We start from the raw sequence: 25,175 nt of genomic DNA on the forward strand, positions 1-25,175 counted from the left end.
TTAGAGGACAATAAATGTGTCCTGCTTCAAGCCACTACATTTGTGGTAATTTGTCACAGCAGTAAGAGGGAACTATTTCCCTCCAACAATTCCTTTCTTTTAAGGCTGACTTTGAGGAGTTTCAACAGGCACATTCATACATATACCAGCGTTTCCTGTTGGACAGCTGTGTGATTACGTGTGATTACTAAACTGGGGTTTGTGACATGCAGGACTGGGGACGGAACATTGACTAGACTAATAGAGGATGCTCTGGTCTGCTCCAAATTTTGTGTGTTTCCGCATCCTTTAAGAGGTATATCCTGTAAGGGACGATGAGGCCACAGGATTTGGAACTGGGTTCCCGACTTGCTGGAGGAAGTTGGTTCTGTCCGGTCTTCCTCCTCATGCCACGTGAGCATGTAGCAGGGGGCCCCCCACCAGACGCTGGCAACTTGATCTTAAGACTTTCAGCCTCCAGAAGGAGGAGGAAATAAATTTCTATTCTTTATAAATTGCCCAACCTCAGGAGCACAAAACAGACCAAGACAAAGAATAAGTACAATGATAGGTTATAGGGAGGTAACATTAAGAGAATATGATAAATTCAAAGTAGAGTAGAATGATAACAGCTAGCACTGACTGAATGTTTACGTGCTGGGCCCTTCGTAAGCAGCTGACGTGTGGTAACAGTTGATCCCCATAATGACCCTATGAGGTAGGTACTATTATTCCTTCTTCTTGTTTTTCTTTTCTTTCCTTTCCTTTTTTAAGAGCTGTGGTCTCGCTATGTGGCCCAGGCTGCTCTTGAACTCCTGACCTCTGGTGATCCTCCCATCTTGGGCCTCAGAGTAGCTGGACCACAGCCATGTGCCCTATAGGTTGATGTCTTCTCTTACAGGTGAATAAGCAGCCAGGTTCCCCACCCAGCAGCCTGGTCCCCACACCTGTACCCACAACCACTTCTCTGTGCTGCGTGGAAGGAACTGGAGTCTCACAGACTTTCATACTCTGTGGCTGTGGGTCCAGTCAGTCTACGAGAGACAGCTGCCTCCCCTCCCATGGGAATGTGGAGCCAAAGCACCCAAAACAACTCTGAGGGTGAAATAACGAAGTCCCCAGAAACCTGTTGCTTTACTAAGAACAGGGAGCAACTTCTTTAGTGCATCCAGTACATCAAAATGCAGCAGAGATTGAGGGACTTTGTTAGTCCACTTTGCGTCACTGTAACAGAATATCCAAGACTGAGTAACTATGTAAAGAATAGAAGTCTGTGTCACTCACAGTTCTGGGCCACATCTGGCAGTGACCTTCTTGCAGAGTCCTGAAGTGACACGGAGCATCACAGGGCGAGGACAGGGAACACACATGTATGTGCCCTGGTCTCTCCCTTTTCTTATGAAGCCACCAGGACTCACTCATGGGGCGTCCACCCAGAAGACCTTATCCAGTCCCAATCACTTCCCAAAGGCCCTGCTTCGGGGTACCATGGTTGGATGGTTTTAAGACTTTTAATACTTCCCCTGGGGATTAAAGTTCAACCCCTGAACCTTCAGGGAACACATGCCAACCATGTCTACACCATGGCAGATTCTAAAGAAGTGAATGTTAGCAGTGTGGCCCTAAACAGTCCAGGGTCTAGAGAAACCAGGCTAAGCTACAGGAGTGGTATAGTTCCCAAGAGAGAGCGGGGACACCTGTACATCATATGGACGGTGCACTGTACAATTGTCTCTGGCAGCTCATACACCATTACTTTAGACCTTTTACTTTAATTCTGTACTTACCAAGCAAACTTCAAATGAGTACTTAATTATTAATACAAGGAAAGGGAGCATTCTGTTCACTTGCAAGATTATTCAGCATGGTGAGATAATATATTCACATTTTGATTTGATTACCACTTTGTGTGGCTTGAGCTATGACTATGGAAATAAAGTGAATCTTCCAAAGGTCTTGGTCATTTCTGCAAGGGCCAGACCTTGGTAGTGCCCTAGATGAAGTATCGAGGCACTAACTGGCCTTTTCCTAGCAGTCCCTGGGCATTCCTGCTCACTGTGGGCCACATTCTCTCCCTTTTCGCCTATTTCCACCCCGCAGCCTCCAGGAAGAAAAATGGCGCACGGACCAGATCAGTGCAGGAGGGGCTGCAGGCAGACTTGGTGTCACCAGCCTTGTGGCCACCCTTTAGAGTAGGTGTCAAAGCTCTCTCATTATGTGATTTAAGCCTGAAAAGACGTTGAGGCAGTAAGAGCCCCACAGGCTTCTTGTGAGAAGATGACCAAAGCACACCTCTGGACTTCCACATGGCGGACGAAGGGTGGCTCTAGGTGACTTCCCGACATGACTGAAGTTAATTTGTAGCATGCTTGCCTCAGTATTTCTCCATTAAAAATTTGCATTTGTCAATCAAATTTTTTCCTAGAAAGAGAGTCAGCTATGTGATAAACACACACACATAGCGCGTTTTCTTACCTGCTGGGGAAATTCCAAGCAGAAGTGCACCGTTGCTTTTTTTTTTTTTTTTTAATGCATCGTCAAGGAATGGAAAACATAGATAAATTGAATTAAGCACTGACAGGGGAGAAGGTACCAGTGCCTGGTAGGCTTATTGTAGTTCAAAGGTTTGTTTTACAGCTATAAAATGAACTGATTGTACAGACAGTGTGTATAAATTGTAGCCCAGGCTGGCGCGAGGACTGCGGTTTTATACTTCACATTTTAGAGCAAGATATGGAAAGATCCCTCTGTAGTTGAAGCAGCGGAGTAGTGAGATACTTTGTACCAAGACTTTGATTTAATATGAGATTCAAATTGATAAAATTAAGAAATTATTTGAGAGAAGTTGATAAATATAAAATTAAAAGACCATGAGAGGAAAGTCACACAAGCTCTTAGATTCTGAATACGTTCATTTGTTAAGACAATTCAGGTGGGGGGTGGGGCTGGTGGTTTCTTATTTTGATCCTGTTTCTAGACTCAGTGCAAATGAGTACATTCTCTCTATTCAGAACATGCTCACCCAGCTGTTGTGGTGGTGCATACCTGTAATCCCAGTGACTCGGGGGCTGAGGCAGGAGGATTGCAAGTTCTGGGCCTGCCTCAGCAACTTAACAAGACCCCTATCTGAAATGAAAATAAAAAGGCTCAGTGGTTAAGTGCCCCTGGGTTCAATCCTGGTACCAAAACCCAAAACAAACAAACAAACAAAAAATCCTTGCCCTACACCCACTCGAAGGATCACATATTAGGGTTCATCAGAAAAACAGAACCAGTAGCCATATCTATCTCTCTATATATGGGGAGATAGAGATATAACAAAGTTTATTATGGGACTTGGCTCACAAGATTACAGAGGCCAAGGTGTCCCGAGGTGTGCTGACTTCAAGCCCACGTGACTCTCAATCTGGGTCCAAAGTCCTGAGAAGCAAGGGAACTGATGAGGTGAGTCCCAGAGTCTAGAAGCCCAAGAACCTGGAGTTCTGATGACCAAGTTCAGAAGGTGGGTGTCCCAGCTCCAGGAAGGACAGAGGATGTGCCCTCATCACTTTTCTGTCCTGTTGGGCCTCAGCAGACTGGATGAGGCCACACCCATTGGTGAAGGTGGATCTTCTGTGTCCACTGATTCAAAGGCCAGTCTCTTCCAGAAATACCCTGTCAGATGCACTTGGAGATAGGCCCTGTTAGCTCTCAGATATCCATTAACCCAGCCAAGTTGGGACCTAAAATTAGCCATCACAGGCTACAATGAAGGAAGAGAGTGCCCAGTGTTAGTGAGACTGGAGAAGCAGAATCTCCATACATTGCTGGCAGGAATGTAAATTTCAATACATCCAAGCTCAAACGGTAAGGACCATCTTGGAAAAGAGTTTAGCAAGTTTTACAAAGAGTAAGCGTAGACTTTCTACACTACCTACAATTCTACTCCTAGCTATTACCTGAGAGAAATGAAAACACAAGTCCTCCCAAGGACTTCCAAGTCATTGCTCATTATAGCAATGTTCATAGGAGCCAAGCCACACAAACAACCCAAATGCCTGTCAACAGGTGAGAAAACAAAATCAGGTAAAGCTGTGAAGCAGAGTGCTACACAGCAATCAGAACTACATCTACATGCAACCGTGTGAACTTTGAAAACATCACGCTAAGTGAAATAAGACAGGCACAGAAGAGCACACGTATAATTCCATTTATATGAAGCTAGAAAAGGTAGGACTATAGAAGCAGAATACAGAATAGTGGCTTCCTGGTTCTGGGGGAGGGGGCAGGTATTGGCTGCTAAGGAGCACAAAGGAAAGTTTGGAGTGATGGGAGTGTCCCAAAGTTGGACATGGTGATGGCGGCATGACGATACATTTCAGTGACAATCATTGGGGGAGTTTTATAGTCTTCTAGTTAACAACTCAGAACTGCTAAAAACCAAACAAAATGTCACCTGCATCCTTTTTTTCTCATCTCACGAATGTCCAGTTCTAAATAGTGACCTTCTGATTTGGTCTTACGCTAGCTGTTCATTGTTGGGTTCACTGAGCTCCATTTCCAAAATTCACATGATTATAGGTGGTTCTCAGAGTCTAGTAAACCTTTCCTAAAAAATTAACTCTCTGGGTTTGAGGAGCTCCTGTTGTTTGGTCACATAGTCATGTTCAGTGTAGTGATGTTCTGCCCGTGACGGCCAAGGCTACAGGAATATGGCCCATAAGGTCTTGCCCAGTGACGTTGCAGCATCTTGCTTGTGCAGGCACCCTCTCTGATGGTCCCAGAGATCCCCAGAAGATGAATTTCCTAGCACACGTCCCTGTGGTTACCTGACGCATACCTGCATCCAGATGGTATCGAGGAAGAGCCTATGGAAACTCCACCAGGAAGTTAAAACCATGTCAGGGTTTGCCTTCTCTGAGATTTCACTTAGAGTAGGAGAGATGATGGGGCCATTTGCACCAGCCATCGGAACCAACACCAGGCCGCTGGCTCAGCCACAGAGCAGCCTCCAGGGACAGGCCTACCATCAGAAAATTGGTGTTGGTGTTTCCAACAGGTGCTGCAAAATGTTTTTCTTTCAACCTAACTGATAGAAGAGCAAAATTAATTTGTTTGCTTGTTTGTTTGCAGTTGGGAATTGAACCCAGAGCCTCATACATGCTCAAGCAAGCACTCCACCACCCAGCCACATCCCAGCCCTCTTTATCTTTTATTTTGAGACACAGCCTCACTATGTTGCTGAGGTTGGCCTTGAACTTAGGATCCTCTTGCCTCAGCCTCCCTCATAGCTAGGATTACAGATGTGCACCACCTTGCCCAGCTTTCCAAATTTGTTGGGTGATGATGATGATGATTAGAGTTTATAGTTACAGGAAGTAGTTGAGTTCATCCCAACAAACTCATACACACATGGAAATCCATTTCAGTTCCCTCCCACCCTCCCCCACTCCCCTTCTCCTTCCTCTACTAGACTTCCTTTCACCCGACTATTAATTTGTATGTGACTGGTTCCTTATGTAATCTTATGCTTCCCTCCTCTCTATTTTATTCTAGTTCCTGCATGTGAGAAAACACTCAACCTTTGAGTTTCTGAATTTAGCTAATTTCACTTAGCATGATAGTCTCCATTTCCATCCGAATTACCGGCAAATGCCCCAATTCCATTGTTTCTGATGACCGAGTGGAACTCCATTGTATATATATGCCACAATTTCTTAATCCATTAATCTATTGATGGACACCTGTTTTAATTCCATAATTTGGCTTTTGTGAATTTTGGTGCTATAAACATTGAGGTGGCTGTGTCGCTGTAGCATGTGGATTTTAGATCTTCGGGACAAATATCCAGGAGTGGGACAGCTGGGTCAGATCTATTTGTGTAAACTTGATTTGTTACCATTTTTGTCTCCTTGTTCTTCCTTCTCTAATGTATATGAGTTTATTTGATGTACCTCTATAATGCCACTTTGACTTCTTGTTTAGGAACAATATAGGTTGTGATTAGATTAACAGAACAGAGACATTCCAGCAGGATAAATGTGCAGGAGGACTAAGTTGTAACTGTATTTCAAGGAGATACAAGAGTTGTGAAAAAAATTAAGTTAGGATCTTTTGAAAGTTTATTGCTTCTTTTTCTATTAAACATCTTTTAGCATCAGAGCCCCCAGGACATATGTTTGGGCCTCATCCTGTGTTTTTGATACGTGATCTAAATTAAATCATTTTAGCTTTCTGTATTTCATTTTTCTCTTATCTACAAAACTGGAATTAAAAGTGTCTCCATTTACAAAGAAGCATCAAAGAGTCAGCCCATCCATGTTACCTATCCTTGGGGGGGAGATGTGCCGTAGGTATAACACACAGATATATTTCATTTAACATCTTAGGTCATGAAAATTACCACTGCCCTATTTAAAGCTTTTATTAAAAATCAAAACGCAAACTATATCTTTTTAAAGAAAGTGTTAGGACCTTTTAGATAGTCTTAGATAAAAATGTGTCATTTTTTTATTAACATTTTCTTTGATTCAGTTAAAGTGAGCAAATCAGGAGTGATCGCTTTAATCCAGTTCCTGTTCAGCAGTGCCTCCCTGCAGATGCCCCTTGATTTGAAAGTCCAGCTACTCCATGCCCATCCCCACCCGCCCTTGACATTAGCCCTTGCCTCAGCACTGGCTAAATGCCAAAGGTAAAGCAGCAGCAAGAGAGTGACTAGGTCTTTGCCACTCCCACTTTGCTCCAAGGACCAATTGCATGGACATTAAGTGGGAACTTGCAAAATGCAGATTCTCAGGCCCCACCTCAGACCTACTGAATCAGCTGCTGCATTTTGAACAAAGCCTTTAAGAAATTGGTCAGCATAGTGAATTTGGGGAAGCACTGAAGAATCATGATTTTTCAGCTGTGACTTCTTATTAGAGTGATTTGGGAGGCTTTTAAAATACACCCATGTTGCCAGACCTGCTATCCTTCCTGCACACACAAAATTTCTGTCTTTTCAAGGAGTTTTGTTACATTGGGAGGGAAAGCAATTTAAGTAAATAAATAGACAAGTGCACAGGAATTGCCTGGACAGCTGCAATTTTTAAAGAAGGTATGCTAGCCAGCTGATGGCTTGAACAGGTGCACTTTCAGATCATGCATCCAGGATGACTCTAAGTAAGAGTGTGAGAGACACCGGACCCATTTTTTCTCCTCATCTTGGAGAAGCCAGTTCTGGAGTGAAATTTCCCATGCAGTGCGGCCACAGATGTTTCCATAGACACTGCTGACCAGCTTCTTCCTCCTCCTCTCATTCCTTTATCCATTCATCATCTCATTCATGTACTTATTTTTCCAAGAACATTAATCAAACGCCTTCTAGATTTTGAATGCTTTTCAATCACTGGGACTATGAACTAAGATACCCTCTGACCTCAAGAAAATGATAGTCTGGTCAGGATAACAGACAACGAACAAAGTCATCCTCTGGTTTTGATGAGCAGAGTGTGCCCTAAGCACTCAGAGACAGGCATGTTCCCAAGAGCAGGCATCAACCTCCAAGTTCTGGCAGGTGCTCAGGGGCTTCCAGACCAGCGGAGCAAAGACCAGCTTTTGCAAGGCTGGTGCAGGACATAGTGAGAATCTTGGCGAGCTCAAGGCCTGCCGGTGGGTCTTGATGGCTGGTGTGTAGTGTGAGCATCACTGGGCTGGCAAGACTCTGAGCTGAAGAAGTAAATGTGGACAGAGATCCTATAGGTCAGGCTCAGTGGGTTGCAATTTCTCCAAAGTCTGTCAAAAAAAAGTGAAGTGTGTGTTTCAGGGAGTGTCTGAGGGGTTCCTCTCGGGGTGTGGCTTTCCCCAGCTTGCCTGCTGCCTGGCTCAGGCCTGGTGAGGTGGAGGCCAAGGCTGACCCAAGGAAGAGAGTGGCACTCCAGGGTTCCTGCTGTGAGGGAGAGCACAGCCATACTGAGACCAAGAGGACCTCTGCAGGCTGGCCACTTGGGGTGTGCGTGGGGGTGCGAGAGAGGGGTGAGCAGGGAAGAGTCTGTGGGCAGAGCAGTGAGCAGGGGCAGGGTGCTGGAAGCACACGAAAGTGTCAGGACCTCCTGTCAGTGGCAGTGGAAGTCACAGAAGGGAAGGCTCTAAACGAGGCATGACGTGAGCAGAGCTGTTGAAGGGTCACAGCTGTAACTAAGAATTGAGGCTGCTGCACTTGTCGGGACGAGGGTCATGGTTGCCCAGATCTGAATGGTGACATTCGGGGTGGAGAGAAATGGATCGATTTGGGCAATAGCTCATAGGAGGTAGAACTCATAAGACATGCTCTCTATGTAACTAGGGGAGACGGTGAGAAAGAACTGGGGAAGAGGGGGGCTCAGATATCTGATGGGAGACCGGTAGCCCTGTGGCTGCTCCCAGGGGTGGGAGGAACACAGAGGAGGTGCTGGAGAGGCAAGAGGTGGGCCGCAGCAAGGGAGAGCACCCTTGGGGATAGTTTGAAGTTGGGGACCAGGAAGGCCCCATGTGCCGGAGCTGGGGAAGCTGGGGTTGGAGATGAGGACATAGGAAGCATCAGTGCAGCGGACAGTGCAGCACAGATTTCCAGGAAGGAAATGGAGATAAGAATGTGAACTGGCCTCACAGGAGAGAGAGGAAAAGCCTTCTCCAAAGGAGAGTGAGGAGGAGCAGTCAAGAAGGTGGAGGAAAGTCAGCAAGCGTAGTGGAAGGGGTGGCAGAAGCTGGAGTGGCCTAGGGCTCTGTGCAGCTGGACATAGAGCATTGGAAGGGGGGAGATTCGGGTGGAAGATGGGAGGACGGGTGGACATTGCTGTGGGCAACTGAGAGAGGATATATCCAGAGGAAAGAAGCCAGGACCATTGCTCTTAGGAAGGGCCTGTGCTTCCTGGTGCCAGAGGGGACAGGCAGCAGAGGTTGGAATACAAACACATTTGGAGTTAGGAAGGGCAGGAAGCCCAGGGGGCCATTAGCCCACTGCTTCAGTTTTCTTTTCTTTTATTTTTTTTAATTTGTTCTTTTTAGTTATATATGTCAGTAGAGTATTTTTTATTGGTTGTTCAAAACATTACAATGCTCTTGACATATCATATTTCATACATTTGATTCAAGTGGGTTATGAACTTCCATTTTTACCACGTGTACAGATTGCAGAATCACATCAGTTACACATCCATGTTTTTACATACTGCCATACTAGTGTCTGTTGTATTTTGCTGCCTTTCCTATCGCCTTCTTATATCCTGGCCCCTCCCCTCCCCTCCCCTCCCCTCCCATCTTCTCTCTCTACCCCATCTACTGTAATTCATTTCTCTCTTGTTATTTTACCTTTCCTCTCACATCCTCTTATATGTAATTTTGTATAATTTTGTAGAGTATATTTTGATGGATCATACATACATGGAGTAAAACCTATTTTTGTGGTCATTCGTGATGTGGAGTTACACTGGTGGTGTATTCGTATAGGAAAGATATGTCAGATTCATTCCATCTCCCTCCCTTCCCTTCATTCCCCTTTGTCTAAACCAGTGAGTTTCTACCCTCCACGTCCCGTTGTGTGTTAGCATCCACATATCAGAAGGACATCCGGCCTTTGGTTTGTTGGGATTGGCTTCTTTCACTTAGCAGAATAGTCTTCAGATCCATCCATTAACCAAAAAAAGTCATAAAGTCGTTCTTCTTTATGGCTTGTAATATTCCACTGTGTATATACACCACATTTTCTTCATTCATTCACCTGATGAAGGGCACCTAGTTTGGTTCCATAGCTTAGCTATTGTGAATCAAGCTGCTATAAACACTGATGTCACTGTAGTATGCTGAGTTTAAGTCCTTTGGATATATTCTGAGGAGTGGGTAGCTGGGTCAAATGGAGGTTCCTCCTTCAGTTTTCTATATGAAGGTAAGAGGCAAAATCTTCCCTAGGAGTGAGCTTGTAGAGAAATGAAATGAGAAGATGAATACCAGAAGGGACCAGCCCAAGGAGTGAGCCACAAACAGAATATTGATGGCCCTGGGGAAGTCATTGGCCATCATTTCAGGCAGCATTAAATTAGACAGGGTGGGCTCACTGAGACTGTCTTAACATACTTTTTTATTAGGTGCTGTTTTAGGCACTGAGGATACTGATGTGCACACAATAAAGTCCCCACTCACAGGGAACTTTCGCTAGACAAGGAGACAGACCACAAACGGTCTAACATGAAGCACAACATTAAATGTCTTAGCCTGGTGCTGGGGGAGGAAGGTCGCTGGCTGGATTCAGGTCCATTCATCTGCGGGGCATGGGAATGAAGCACTTCCTTGAAATGATGGTTTCAGTGATGGTGCCGCAGGACAGGCTGGGTTGAAGCTAGGAGAAAGACAAATTTAATAACAGCTGAAGAGGGACAGGGGCTGTGGCTCAGTCATAGAGCACTTGCCTGGCACATCTACGGCACTGGGTTTGATTCTCAGCACCACATAAAAAGATAAATAAATGAAGGTATTGTGTCTATCTACAACTGAAACATATTTAATAAAACAAAACAAACAACTGTAGCTGAAGAGCTGGCATGGGGAAGTCAAGAAATGAAAGAAAGTTCTGAGAATCAGAAGGTCAGCCTGGGGCTTGCCTGAGCTGCAGATTTCAGAGATAGAACTGTTCTGGGCCATGACAACTTCAAACTGTCATCATGAAAATGCCTTATCCACGTGGGGTGGAGGTCAAGGTCATGAGCGTTCCCAGGGTCAAGAAATCCCTGTGCTAGGCTATAGCAGTCACCCACCCATCCTTGATGATTCCTGGAAGATGGTCGGAGTTCTTGGTAAGCAGAAGCAAGGGCTCCAGGATAGAGGACGTGGACACAGTGGGTGAGGCTGGGAGTGCTGCCGGGAAGGGACTGTGGTTAAGTCAGCTGGGAGCGTCCATGCACAGCTCAGGGCTTCACACTCCCCTGCCCTCGTGCTGAAGCCAATTCACAAGTGCTCTTCTGCCTGTCCTTCTCACAACCCAGGCTCCTCATTCTTCCCTCTAGAGCTGGTTTGCAGGAGATGCTCTTCTAAGTGGAGGTAGATGTTTTCTGGCAAGAGGAAGGTTCTAGAACCAGAGGATATGCCTCCTGATCTGGAGGTGCGTTCCCACGGGTGAGGGTTTTCTGTTCATGTGTGCCAGCTGTCTGCCGTATTGTTGCAGGACTGGAATTAATAATGTGACAGAACTGGAATTAATAATGAATTTATCTGTATTTGTCTTTCCTAATTAAAAACCCAAAATGAATCAATGAGTTCTGTTCTTAAAATGTTTTGTTTAAACATTTCTCAAAGATGTGATCTTCCCCAAATTTAAACAAACAAAACAGAACTGTCACATTTCAGAAGTCAGATTGTCTTCTGTTTTTAAGTGTCCAGTCCAGAGGGCCCTGCCCACTGGACGCTACCCTGGGAAGCCAGACCGAAGTCAGTCAGTCAGGTGACCAGGAGCTTGCAGCGAGTCTCTCTCTCTCTGTGCCTGATGCTTAAGTAGGAACAAGCAAACCACATATAAAATGGTGAATAAGGCTATATCTTTTTTAAATTCTTTTTTTTTGTTGTTGTTAATCAAAGCTTTCCTGAACTTCAAAGAAATTCTTAAAGCATTCTCAACTGCTTAAGACTTATAATAAGACGTACTTACTAGACGATCAAGCAGGTCCTTACAAATACTTTTCAAAGAACAAAACACACAAAAAAAGCTTTTGTTAAATTCTCCGACTTAATTTTCTGGTATGATGAAATTAACTGGATGAAATTGGGGTGTTTCTGATACCTCTGCCAGTTGGAAGCTAACATTAATTCATTACCCTCTAAACACACGAATGTAGCGGTTAATGATTTCACTAACTTAGAGGCCAGAAAGCAAAACAGTAGTAATGGTATTCGTGATAGAGAAATTGTTTTAATCCTGTTTGAGTGAATCACGTGAAGAGGGCAGTAGACACCGAGCAATCGGCTGCATTCCTTGAAATGCCGTACCCAACATCGCACACAGCAAGGGTTTGACAACATGCTGAAAAGGAAGGACATCGGCGAAACCCTGAAGGTCACCTTGAACTAACTCGTACCTTTGCCAACGTGAATGGTGGAAGGACAGTGGCCTCTGCCTGGTGCATCTCAGCTGTGGTGATAACATGATGTCAGCAAGAAGAAGCAGGAGGATCTGAGGAGCTGACCAGGGGGGTCAAGTTCCACCTGCGACCCAAGGGCAGGCCCGGCCTACCTCAGGCAGCCCATGGCCTGCACCCGTCTCTGGTGGTCAGATTTCTGCCTGGTCTTTCAGGTTCTCCTGGCCCGTTCCCCATTCTGGAGCAAGCCTGAGTTTCTGCTTTTCTTTCCTGTCTTCTGGGCCTCACTGTAGCTCAGCTGTCCCCTCACAACCTTTGCCAGAGGCCAGGGCTGAAGTGGGCTGGGTCTGCACTCACCTCTGTTGGCAACAGCACCCTCTCTCAGCTGCCCGCTGCTCCCACCTCCAGCTTCTTTCCATCGCTTCCTCCATTGCTGACCTCTCATTGTCTGTCCACAATAGGACTCCATCTCTCTGCTGTGGTCACTCCGTCCACGTGAGTCCAGCTGTGTGAAGGAGTGACCTTTCACCTCCTCCACTTCTGAGGAGGTCAGCTCATCTAGTTGCACATGCAGGTGCCCAAACCCCGGGTCGGGCTTGTCCTCAACCACCTGCCGCCACATGGATTCGCTTTTAAAAACTTAGAGGAGGGAGGAATCAATTCTTTTTTGACTATTTAACAAAAGAAAATCTAATCTAGTGTGAAAAGTTCAAAGATTTTCAGATGCTGTGTATCTGAATTTAAGTGAACATAAGTCATTTTTTCACTGGAGGATAGTAACAGGGAAAGCAACACTTTCTGAGATTCTGATGCATGTGGGTTTTAGTTTATAAATGGCTGGTGGTGATAATTGCTATGAGAAGGCTTAATTGAGAATGAGCGATGCTTTCGGAGTGTCCATTCTGAGCGAGTTGTTGGGCCTGCTGTTGGGACATGAGTCCGTGCCCGGGGCAGGGGTCTACTTTACAGTTACCATTGCTCTTACATTCTGTGGGTTGCCTGGAAGTACATGTTGAGTTCCTTCTCAGAACTGTGTCCCACTCTGATCTGATAGTCCATTCTGTGGTTGGTGGTCTGAGGCTCCATCCCTTCCCCTAACTACGTGCTAGAACCTGTCAACCGTGATGTGGGAGCCTTACAGGAAGGTCAGCCAGCAGCCTGCCAATTGCGGTCCCCAGAACCCTGTCTGGATTCATGGAAAGAACTTGCCCCAGCTCGGGCTTATGACAGCATAATTTGACCTGACCAGGTGTGTGACACAGATGACCTCCAGGATGAGCCATGGAGACGGGAAGGAAAGCTGCTTCCACCTTATGCCCACTGACAGGATCCCAGGGTTGCTGGCTACTCCCATAGCCTCAGTAAGAGCGTGTCTCCTTCCCAGGGTCAGATTCCTCCTCTTCTCTGGACAGGGCCATGAAGGCCAGCCTCAGCACCCCAGTCCTGGACAGGCATGGCTCTTGGGATTCTGAGCCCTTTGCCTGTGGTCGAGGCCGGCCCACTGCTCCCCTTCCACAGAGCCACAGAGTCTTGCTTTAGTCCCTTCCTTTCTCAGGGTCATGGCCTGCCTTTTCTGCCTAGAACTCAGCTCGGTTTCTGCATCAGATCTTCACTGGGGACTGAAGGAATGAAGTGTTCATCTGTCCCCACTGCCTCTGACTAGGAATGCCTCCTCCGCCCAGAGCGCCTCACCCTTCACCTGCAGCCCTGACTCCCTGTTGGTAATTGCCCTGTGTCTCGTGTGTGCCTAGACGCTGTGAGGGTCACTGTTTCTGTCTTATTCACTGCTCCATTTCCAGCCATCAGCAGGGCACAGGGCACATAGTAAGTCATTAATAAACCTGACTGAACAGGTTCCTGATCTTGAAGTCACCTTGCCTATGCAAGGTGGTTTGTCAGTAATACACAAATAGAGCAGCAAAAAATATGTTTTCAGTCTGGCTTTGCCTTGCTTGTGTAAATCCCATTTCTCAGCTCCCCATTTCTCTGTCCAGGCTCCTAGTTTAGCCACTTTCTGTCACATCTGGCTCCTTTGCAAGCAGGAAAGTCTGTGTGGTTCTCTGTTGTCCAATTCACCTTCCTAATCTACCCTCTTAAGCTAGAACTAGGTTACTGAGGCAACCGTTTCTCCGTGTTTCTCTTTTCACACTGTTTTCCTGTTTCAGGGAGAGTTAGCTACTTGTTCATTTCTTCCCTGGGTAAGAATCGTGGGCTCCCTGAGACTTGAGTCTCTGCTGGTCTGGTTATTCTTTTCCAACTCTGGTTCTCATCTCTGCTTCTCCTCGAGGGAGCCCTGTGTTCTCTTGGACACCTTTGTTTAGCCAAGTGTTGCTGTTTTCAGTGACCATCATCCTGTAAGACTCCTCTGTCTCTGGTTGCTCCATTCAAAAAACAGCAATGCATACTCTGGTTTCTCTTCAGATCGTATAAATCTTTCGCCTTTTACAAAAAACAGCAATGCAAACCCTGGTCAGCCTGCATCCACAAACGTCCAACTCATTTGTGCAGGTGACTGCTCCCCTTTTGTTTGTGTAGAGAGTGGGGCTTCCTCCTCCTCAGTTGAGCGCTGGGTAAGCTTGGGAATGGAAAATGAGACCGAGCCTGACGAGAGCCCTGAAGAGCAAGGTCCTGTCACATCACAGGCTTCACGTGTGCTGTCAAGGAAATGGTCATGATTAGAACTACAAGCTCTGGGAGCACAAGGGTATTTCTGTTTATTCAGCTCCAAATAGTGTCGGGTATTAGAGGTACTCAAAAATACTGGTGGAGATAAAATGAAAAGTCCAGTCTTTTCATGCTTGGCAAGGAGAGAGTCTTTTGGAAAAGGCAATGATTTAACATAATCCTCTGGGTCTTCTGTGATGGAAAAAAGCTATTTACTCAGTAAGAAATATAAAAAGGTGGAGCCAAATACCATCTTGTGTCACCATCATGTGGCTTATTAACGGGTTCCAAATTTAACAGTGCTCATCTGGCTTCACTTGAGGAGCATTCTAGAAGCACCGTGAGCCTAGCTTGTGTCCCTGACCACAGCCTAAGCACAAGCAGAATGCTCTGAGTTACCCTCAGACATCGCATATTATTGAAGTCTGCTAATCACTCTTGACCAACAACGTGGTCCAAACCAACCTGTCAAAACAGGAGCTACAAGGGCATATAATCTCATCACTTCCTCTTCAGAGACATCTGCCAGTGTCCAAGGAGCTTGGGATCCACCCCAAGAGGGTCATTAAGTGAACAGGGGAGCCTCCTCATGACCTTTGAAAGAATTCCCCACGCAAAGACACTTCGCCGGGAGAATTCCAATTTTATTGCAAAAAGCTGTGTGCTTATATAGAACTAAGGGGGAGATGGTAGGGCTTAGATAAATGACAGGCAAACCATTTATTGGCAAGTTCTTTCAGATATCAGCTCCGGAGCCCAGGAATTAGTTCTCATTGGGGCTAAGGTTCCCCGCCAGCGAGATTTGAAATTGGCGCCGGCGGGAGAGTTCACATGGGCGGGAACTTTTCGCGCCACTGCAGAAAAGAAGAAGGTAGGAAGAAGAAGTCCTTAGGCGCCATGTTGGGGTTTTTCTCTGGGGTATGGCTGCCGTTTATACTTTTCCCAACAACCTTCTGTAACTTTAGTTTTTTAAAAAAAGAACATTATTATTCATGAACATTATAATCAACAGCAAGCCCAATTATTTTATTTTAATTTTTTTGGTACCAGGGGTTGCACTCAGGAGCACTCAACCACTGAGACATATCCTCAGCCAATCATTTATTTTAAGTGATATATTGTATTTACCATATATTCTGTTAATAGTTTTTTGTCAGCAAACCTTTTAGGATTCAAACTGCAGATTGGACTTGAAAAATAAAAATTATTTTCCAACTTAAATCAACTTTGATTTAACTGTAACTCTGTTCCAGGGCTTCATGTATTAGCAGAATATGTTTTGGTTGTGAATTTTGGAGGAGTCCCTGCTGACAAATTATTGCCAGTCTTCTCTTGGCTGTGAGCCATTCATTGAAATGGGCTATGAGATAAGCCTGAAGGATTCCACTGAGTTGGGGAGAGATGACTAAGATTATTATTGTGGGTCCATTAGACTTGAGAGTTCTAAAATCCAGGGCCAAATGAGGTGAAAAAAAAATCATATAGCTATATGCAGGTTATGGGGCAATTAAAATCTTAATTGGGTGTCAAGAAAAACATTGGTTGCTGTATGACTTAATTCCGGATCCTCCCTCCCTCTCTCTTAGAAGAGTTTCCAAGTTTCCTTTGTTGTTTGAAGCTACAGCAAAGGGACACTGGAAAAGATGTTGGCTTTGGATTAGAATGAGGTTCAGTTAAATGCATATGGATGACCTGGGGCTAGCACCATCCTGTGCTTAGATTTCCTTTAAGTTGGGGTAATGGTTCCTATCCTATGGAACAGTTTTAAAGAAAAGCAATGATTAGAACTAAAGCAGCAATTTGGCATGGTAGTTGGAGCCTAGCCTCTGGCCTCAAGGCTACTTGATCCAAACCCCAGCTCTGCACTGACCCACTGTGTGACCTTGCAGACAGATCGATCATTGGCTTCTAGATCTCAAAACTAGTCATTGAAATGCATTTACCATACAGGGTTAGATGGAAATGAATATTGAAGTATTTACAACATGCCCAGCATGGTGTGAACACTTGGTAAAAGCTTGATACACATTGACTTCTATTATTATTATTTATATATTCAGGCATCTTTGTCTAAACCCAAGGGAAATCCTGCTGTTCATATTCTATTTGCAAATCTGATAGCAGATGGATTCCAGGTTCACGGTTCCAGGCTGTGCCTGTGCTTCTGTATTGCATTGTATGTTGACAGTAACTCCTCACGTGTGTACTGATGGTCCCTACTTACAATAGCTCAACTTATGATCTTTTTGACTTTTGGATGCTGAAAAAGCAATAAGCATTCATTAAAAACCATACTTGGAAGTTTGGATCTTGATCGTTTTGCAGGCAACACCCTTGAGATGCTGGGTGTGGCAGCCAGCCAGAGCTCCCAGTGTTCCATGACATACCAGTGCTGTATGGTGTCCTGTGTGACTGGACTGTGGTATTCTGTAGGCTGGGCATATTAGGTCATTTGTGACTGATGATAATTTCAGCTTCCAATGGGTTTACCAGGATGCAACCCTACTGTAAATCCAGAAGCTTCTGGATATTAAGTACAGTTATAAACCAATTGCTCTTCAAGCCAGAACACCAAAAATTGGTCTCCCTATTTGAGGGCACAGCTGTACAGAGTAAACTTTATGTGCTTGGAGACTTCTCCCAGGCCTACGGGCGGTTTCTGAATGGTTGTATATGAAGGCTTCTCTTGGTGCCTTCTCACTGTTCATCAGCAAGTTTATGATGGCCTCGGTTTACCCTGAACCTGATCTGTGGTTGATGGAGGAGTTTGAATTAAGAGTGGGTTGTGGAAGAATCCATAAAGAATCCTTGTCGTGAAGGCCCTCTGGTCTTCACTAGTCCTAGAGTCCACACACTGCCTAATTTCCCTTCATTTTCTCTCCAGAAATGGTCCCTCAGATTCTCGATCCCCATTGCTGGCTTTCACATGGAGTCCTTGGTGCCTGTTGTGTACATCACAAGTTCTTTGGGTTCTCTCTTGGCCTTAATTTTGGTGGGAATGATGGGAGGAGGAGGGCAACAGGAGGAGGTCAGCAGCACTTGCAGAGTGTTGTCAAAGGAGACTTGTAAGTTGTCAAGAGTGGCCAAGCTTGGTGTCCATTAATAAAGCACATATTTAAGAGGGAAGGTTGGTTTCTGAGAGTTCTGAGATGCTCACCAGAGAACACTTTTGCAGGATGGCCAGCATTTCTGGAATCTTCTGGAATATTCATAAATCAAGCTGGTTGTAATTATTATAAGGTAATGAAATTAAAATGTCATGTGTTTGGGGTCAGGGAGCCAGGTCTTGGATCAATTTGGATAGAACAAGCTGAAGGCACTTTTGCTCATGCCCAGCTCCCTAAACCTCCTAAACCTTCCTTTCACACAGAAGGAGATGGTCCCCTAAGACACTTCACCATGGTGTCAGAGGCGTGTATTTGGTTCATGGGCTGTAAATAGATTCCTAACGTGTGAAAAGTGTGTCTAATACATGATGACAACGAGGTTAAAATACAGCGATTAGGGAAGGTATGGCATGCATCCAACTCCCACTCAATGCTGTTGACCATTTTCTATGTTTGTCTCCAAGAAGAAAGGGACACGTCCTCATCATGTGTGAGTTCCAAGTTGGCTAATTTACTCCCTCACTAAAATCTGTCTGTAACCCAAGAAGCAACAGCCCAGGCTCATCCACGGTCATACGCAGACGTGTGGCGATTGGAGACGTTTTGGGGTCTTCGTATATGCACGTTCACAGCGGAGACTGTAATCAAGGGTCCTTGCTGCTGGGCAGTTCGTGCCACGTTTTTCTCATTTTTGTGAATTCACTATTCAGAATGGTCCACATGAGGTTGAAGCGCTCCTCAAAAACCCATGAAGTTCCCCACAGAGAAAATCCACGTGTTACCGAAGCCTCATTCAGCACGTCAGGTGCTCTGACGTGAGTTTGATGTTAGTGAATCAACAACATACATAAAATGAGGAACCTTTAAACAGAAGCACATAAAAAAGCTTACGTATTAATCAGCGTGGTGACCAGAGGCTGACGGGCACCTAATTTGCCTTTCCCCAGCATTCCATGGTTCAGTTCTCAATGATTTCATTGTTAATGATTCTACAGAACAAAATTCTCGTGAACAATTGCCCGTGTTTGTTTTGTAAGTCCTGTGAACTCATTTCTATGGAAAGCCATCGATGACCTCCGAAGTGAGGATCAAATTTAAAAGACAAACGTCATAAAAAAAGCACCACAGTACAGAGCCCTCTGCCGCCCTGGGATCAAGCATTTGTTTGCTGCTGTGGCAGTCACTGATTTCAAGTTTCCCCTGTGTAAACCACATTTCCCCAGAAGCACCTGACAGATGTAGAACTTTCTTTTAAAATGCACACAACACACAACACACACACGACCAGAAAACTGGTCTCCAGGAAATGTTTGTGTATAAACATTGAAATAGTTGTTGTATGCAGTGCCCAAATCCCATTTTCTGTTGGCAAACTATTGGTACTGTTGAAAAGCAGGTTATTCAAGGAAAGGGGACCTTTTGGCTTGGGGCCATTGGCATTCAAAGGCAGGCCAAGGATTGCCCTTTTCCCTGTGGTGCCAGTAAGGAACCCAGGGCCTCGAGCATGCCAGACAAGGACTCTATCCCTGAACTGCACCCTGGTCCTGTTTCTTCTTGAGGTGAGCATGTGGCAGGCTTCCAGAGTCCCCACACCATATCTAAGCAGGTGTGGCAGCCTGGAGGAATGGAGTGCCACGGATTTCTTCTGAGAGGCCAAGGAACCTCCTGAGATGTCAACAAGAATGTCTCTTTGCCATCAGAGGAGAGAAGTGATTCTGAACACAAAGTGGTGTGGTACTTTAATCTCCCCAAACACAGGGCTGTTGGTCCTTATGGTTCTTGGGAGGGTGTGGCATAGGGGTTCAAGAACTCTGCTCAAGACTCAAGTTCATGAAAGATGGGAGGGAGGCTTTTCCCTGCTGAGACCACTTGCATGTGCAGGTGGAGATATTTCTGATCCTCTTCAGTGTGGGACCATCTTCACTTTTCTAGTATTGGATCCTCAAGTCCGTGTTTCTCTGTTGTCTAATCTAGTGGCTCCCTGGCTGCATATTAGAGCCACTTAGGAGACCTTGACAGAATGCCTGGATCACCTCCAAGACTCCCACTGAACCCATCGGGAGGGATCCTGTGTGTCTGTGTATTTTAAAGACTTTTCCGTTGGCACACGTGTCGAGCCAGGATTGAAAAGCACTGCCCAAAGTGCCTTCCTGAGGTTTTTGCACTCTGCTTTGTCCCATGTGCCATCAGGACAGGTCAGGCAGGGGCGCTGCTGGTGCCACCTCCCGAAGGAGTGTTCTTTGATGTGCCTAGCAGTGACCCCCCTGCTACTTCCCTGTCTGCTCACCCCACTGGCCACCAAGCCCTGATGCTTTCTCCTGCCTCTGTCCCAGCGTGAGTTGCTGATGTTGAGAGGACATAAAGGAAGGAGGGAAGCCAGGGCTTCTGAGTGACCCAGAGGAGAGGAAGTAAAGAATAGGTCTGGGGAGTCCAGTGATGGGAAAGGAGTGAAGAGACCCTGGCAGGCTCATCCTTGTATGTCTGGTGCCGAGGGGAGACCTGGGCTTAGTGCCACACACCCAAATGCAGGCCCTGGGTTCCATCACTTACTAGCTGCTTGGTCCTGAGAAAATTACGTCACTTGTGTAACTCAGAAGTGGTGGAGCCCTGGGATTCACAAGAGGCCTGTCTGACTTAAGCACATGAACATTTTTACAGTTTACTCAGCATCTCTGGATGCACACACACATTCCCTCCGTTAAGGACTCCAGTAATTAATAACTTCCCAGACAGAGGCCGAGCTTGTTTTAAATTCTTATAGTCAAATAAGTTGGGAGAATGTTACAAGAAGATTAGTTTAAAAAAAATGGCGTGTCATTTGTTATCAGCCTGGAACATTCAGAATTGTCATTTGTAGGAAATAAGCTCATTATTAATAGGAGATTAGTTTGCTTGTCTTTATGGGACTGTTTTCTTAAATTAAAAATAAACTTTCTTTTCCTTTGTTGCAAAAGCAATGCGCGTTCATCTAATACAAATTGGAAAATAAAGATAAGCAATAATACAAATTAAACCCACCCATAATCCCACCACCTAGATATAACCGCTGTAAATACCTTGGTCTGTATCCTTCTAGCCTTTGGTGCTTTCATATAGGGTTTTAAAAGTTATAGCTTACTTTCACTTTACCTGCCCCACAGTGCTCTCCGTCAATGTGTTTGCCTTGAGATGTCATTTTTTTACATTTACTCATTAAGCTGCATGACTCTGTTTGGTTTGAAACCACATTTGTTTACCCAGAAGTTAGAAACCCACAGATAAGGAAACATCTGAAGAGCCCAGGTGTGGCTGTGTGGAGAGGCTGAGGAATTCAAAACAAAGTGCGAAACACAAAAACAATTACGACCAGTTTGACAGTTGTGCCGTCTGTTTCCTACGGCCCTTCTACCCACGAGTGTGTCTACCGCTGACTTCAAAGAAAAGTCAGCACAGAGGAGGTCCGGAGTGTAAGGTGCAAAACGAGAATCCAGCCCGTGATAAGAGATTAAAGGAAGCACGATCAAAGCCCTAGCTTGAAAGTGCTAGCCTGTGACCTGCTTTGGCCCAGGGCCCCAAAATACCCATCAGAATGGGGCTGACTTTGAAGTGACAGGAGCACCCATGTTCAGATGTGCTCTGCTCAGAGGGGATCACTGAACCCTCCTCCCTGGTCTCTGCCTGTCCCAAGCACACTGTCTGGAGGAGGCCTCTCGGGCATGTCGCACACACATGTGCAAAGAGTTTAACTGCACTAGGAAACCTGGGAGGGACTCTTGACGCAAGAGAAGAGGCCTGTCCCTTTTCCTTGTGGGAGGGGCAGAAGGTGCAGAGTTGAGGGGACAGTGACTTTGAACCTGAGCATGGGGCTGTAGCCCCTGCCCAGCTGGAAAGGCTCATGTGTTTCCAGACACCAGCGGGATCTGCTGGTCACTGTCCTCGTTGTCCTGCCTGCTCTCTGCTCTCCTGGGAGTAATCAGCTCCATGATGTTATAACATAAAGCCACCCATTTCCCTAGAGAGGGGAAGGAAACAGAAGTTCTCCCCAAATGGCTGTGGCCTTTGCAGCATTCAATTAATTTTTTTATAAGAGGGGCAGTATAAAGTTGCTGAGGTGCATTCTTCCAAGACCCTCAGTTAGCTGACCTTTTAGGCTTGGTTTTCTGGTTTCTCCTGTACATGGAGGTCCTCTGGATTCAGGGCCTTAGGTTCCTCTTTCTCCATCTTCCGTATCTTTATTTTCTTCAGTCTCAGGGAATTATTTTTCTCTCTGCCTTTTTCAGATCCATTTCCTAACTTTTGCCTGAGAGTTTTCCTGGCCAGATCTTGGTTGAGCCCAGTGTCAGGGTGGGTGAGAGAGCCGGGGATGAGTCTACGGAGGAGATGAGGAATTGGCACCCAAACCTGAGACTGGTGCCAGCCGAGAGGGGTGGGTAAGGGAGGTCTTTCGTGGAGCGGAATGATTTGACCTGAAGGTGCCTAAAATTTCAAAAGGTGAAGAAATATAAAAAGAGGTATCAGCAGGGGTGGGCCTCAGGCAACAGGGTCAAAGTTACAGAAGCAAAAAATGATAAGGTGTTTCTTGGCAGAAGTTGAATACATTCATTTAATTGGGACAGACAGCTCACGTGAGGAAGCTCAGAGAAGCTTCCTTAGGCCTACCAGGGTTTGGATATGCATGGAATCTGGATTTCATTGTGAAGGTAAAAGGTCCGCACTGAAAGCCATGGAGTGGAAGAGACAGGCTGCCACCCCTGTTCTAAGAACATCAACCAGCCTGTGGGTGTGGTGCGCTGGGTGGAAGAGGCCAGGGCCACAGCCTGGGTGAAAGGCGCAGGTAGAACCTGGGAGTGAGTATGCAGGGTGGGGATGGGAGGGAGTCTGCAGACCATGAGCAAGACCTGACCTGACCTGGGAAGAGGGGAGGGGAAGTGGAGAGGGAGAGGAGGGCTCTGGGGGTGGTTGCATATGAACATAATCCTGCCCTATTGCCTGAGTGCTAGGGGACAGGTGTACAAAGAGACTGGTGGCATCCCCAGAATGGCTGGGAGACAGAGCAGGTGTCCACATTGAAAAAGTGACCTCATCTAAGCGTGAAAGGTGGAGGAGTGGGGATGGGGGGTGGGTGTTTCTTGTAGGCAGAGTCATGGAAGCTTCCGGAGGAGTCAGGCCATGAGGTGGACCTGGAATTCTGGGTGGAATTTGGAGAGAACGGGAGAGAGGTTGAAGATGTGGGTGAGGGGATGGAAGCAAAGGCGCAGGGTTGGGGACACACAGGAGAGTTGGTGGCACACTGCGCAGGCTCATCGCTGAGCACAGAGTTTGAGTAGAAGTGCTGAGAGGGAAAAAGGAAAGGTGATCTTCCTGGTAAAGGTTTGGAGGTCAAGTTAGAGAGCTTGCAGTTTAACCTGGGAAATGACAAGCTGTTGACATTTTGAGTGAGGTTGGGGCCAGTGCAGAAGGGTCCTTTGGTAATGTACGAAAGACAACCGGGATGTATAAGTGATAGGAGGGGGCCTCCAGGACTGTCAAAATGAAGAGTTAGGTGACTTTTAGTCAAAAAGGAGTGAAGATGTAAACTAGGTTGACCTTGATCACAGAAGGGGAGATACAGGAAAGAGCTAAAAAATTAGGAACAATTCAAGGGCATTTTACCCAGAATTTCATACGGAGAAGCTGTGATAACAATCATGCTGCCCACCGAAGCATCGTAGTGGGAGAGGCTGGCTTGGGGACAGCCTGGGCCTGGTGTTCAGTAGCCGGAGCCTGAGGTCAACAAGCGGATGGGTCTAAAGGGAGGTTAGAAGTGGGGGTTTGTGGCTCAGCTGGAAAACAGATTTGCCAACCAAGTTGAAAAATCCACACGGCTCAGCAGTTGTTTGAAGTTTTTAATTAATTAATTGATTCAGAAAGCAAAGTACTTTCAAAAGCTCATTCGAGAGCTTATATTCTCTTGATACCCATGAATTCTCAATTGCTCTTTTGTTTTCATTGCAAAACAGTTCAACTTATTATGGGAAAGAAAGTGAGGGGGGCCGTAGGAGGGTGTCCTCTCCTCGAGGAGGAGGCATCTCGGGCACGGGGCCACATTCTCGTCTTTGGTGACAGTGCTTCGCATTTCTCACATCTGTCCACCCACAGCCACACGTAGCAGTCAGTGTCTTGCACACCATGGAGGCTCCATGTTGGGGGATTTGCATTTTCATCAAAGTTCCCAGAGATAAAAGAGTGGACACGAGAAAAGCTAACAAGCTCACAGCCAATTTCATGTGACAGGCTCTACATAAACATAGGCAAAGCGGATGCACATTTGAATTGCAAAAATTTCGTAAACAAGATCCAAAGAGTAATAACTGGCTTCAGAGCCTCACTAAAATGATAAAAATCCAGGAGCCACCCTACGTCCTGTAGAGTCTCAGAGACATTTCAGCAGTCACAGCACCTTGCAGAGCAGGTCACTGAACATTATTGCAGCACGGAATGGGATTGTGTCATCTCCAGGCCCAGAGAGTCAGAGCAGAGACAACTTGTGTTCTTTATTCTTCACAAATAGCAACTAGCAAGAAATTCAGTTATTTGGGGGAAGGGTGTTGGGAGACTCAGGGTGGGAAGACCCAGTCGGCTCAAGAATAAAACAAGCCAACTATAGTCAAGGGAAAGAGGACTGTGATTAGGGGGCCTTCACCAAGCCACCAGAGGTGACAGTTGTGGAAGAGGAGCAGCAGTCCCATTAATGGGATCATAGAAGGAGCCAGGTGTCACCTTCTTCCTCATCCACACCCCTCCTCTCTCGCCCTTTCCCTGGTCTTGCAGCTGCTCGACTGATCCAGAACATGGATGCCACAGCTGAGCCTTGTACAGACTTTTTCAAATACGCCTGTGGTGGCTGGTTGAAGCGCAACGTCATTCCTGAGACCAGTTCCCGGTACAGCAACTTTGACATTTTAAGAGATGAGCTGGAAGTTATTCTCAAAGGTTAGTGGCCACTGTGCTGGTACATCAAGGAATCGCTCTTCAGGTGTCTGTTTTTTAAGATAAAGCTCTTAGCGTCACAAAACATCCGAGTTGGTAATTCCTCCAGGCTCCTGGGCCACCCCTGAGCCACGGTGCAGGCTGCCCACACTGGAATGGATGTTTTGGCATCTCTTAGTGTTCTGCTTTCATTTGTAGGTACGCTCATGATAAAACTCCTTCAACCCTAGAAATGGTACCTGGATGCCATTTTACCAAAGGAAAAACAATTAAGGGATTGCGACTGAAAACCTTCCATAGCCTCCCGAACCCTAGCTCTGTGTTAAAGTTGCTATAGGACATTACTAAGCTTTGTCTCCCCTGAGAAGTTGAGGCTACTTCCTACTATCTCTAACCTCTTTTCTCTCCTTTTCTGGAA

The 25,175-nt window shown here is 46.0% G+C and overlaps 1 protein-coding gene across 4 annotated transcripts in view; it reads left to right on the plus strand.

Moving 5' to 3' along the window:
• Window positions 1-25,175, plus strand: part of Mme (membrane metalloendopeptidase) — a 123,553-nt gene that overhangs the window by 49,562 nt on the left and 48,816 nt on the right. For all 4 annotated transcript variants that reach the window (XM_027933692.2, XM_071615551.1, XM_071615552.1 and 1 more), the window contains exon 4: window positions 24,599-24,760. In XM_027933692.2, the coding sequence (XP_027789493.1) occupies window positions 24,599-24,760 (162 nt within the window). The remainder of the gene's footprint in view (window positions 1-24,598; window positions 24,761-25,175) is intronic.

This window comes from Marmota flaviventris, chromosome 8 (genome assembly GCF_047511675.1).
Source record: "Marmota flaviventris isolate mMarFla1 chromosome 8, mMarFla1.hap1, whole genome shotgun sequence".
Taxonomy (NCBI): Eukaryota; Metazoa; Chordata; class Mammalia; order Rodentia; family Sciuridae; genus Marmota; species Marmota flaviventris.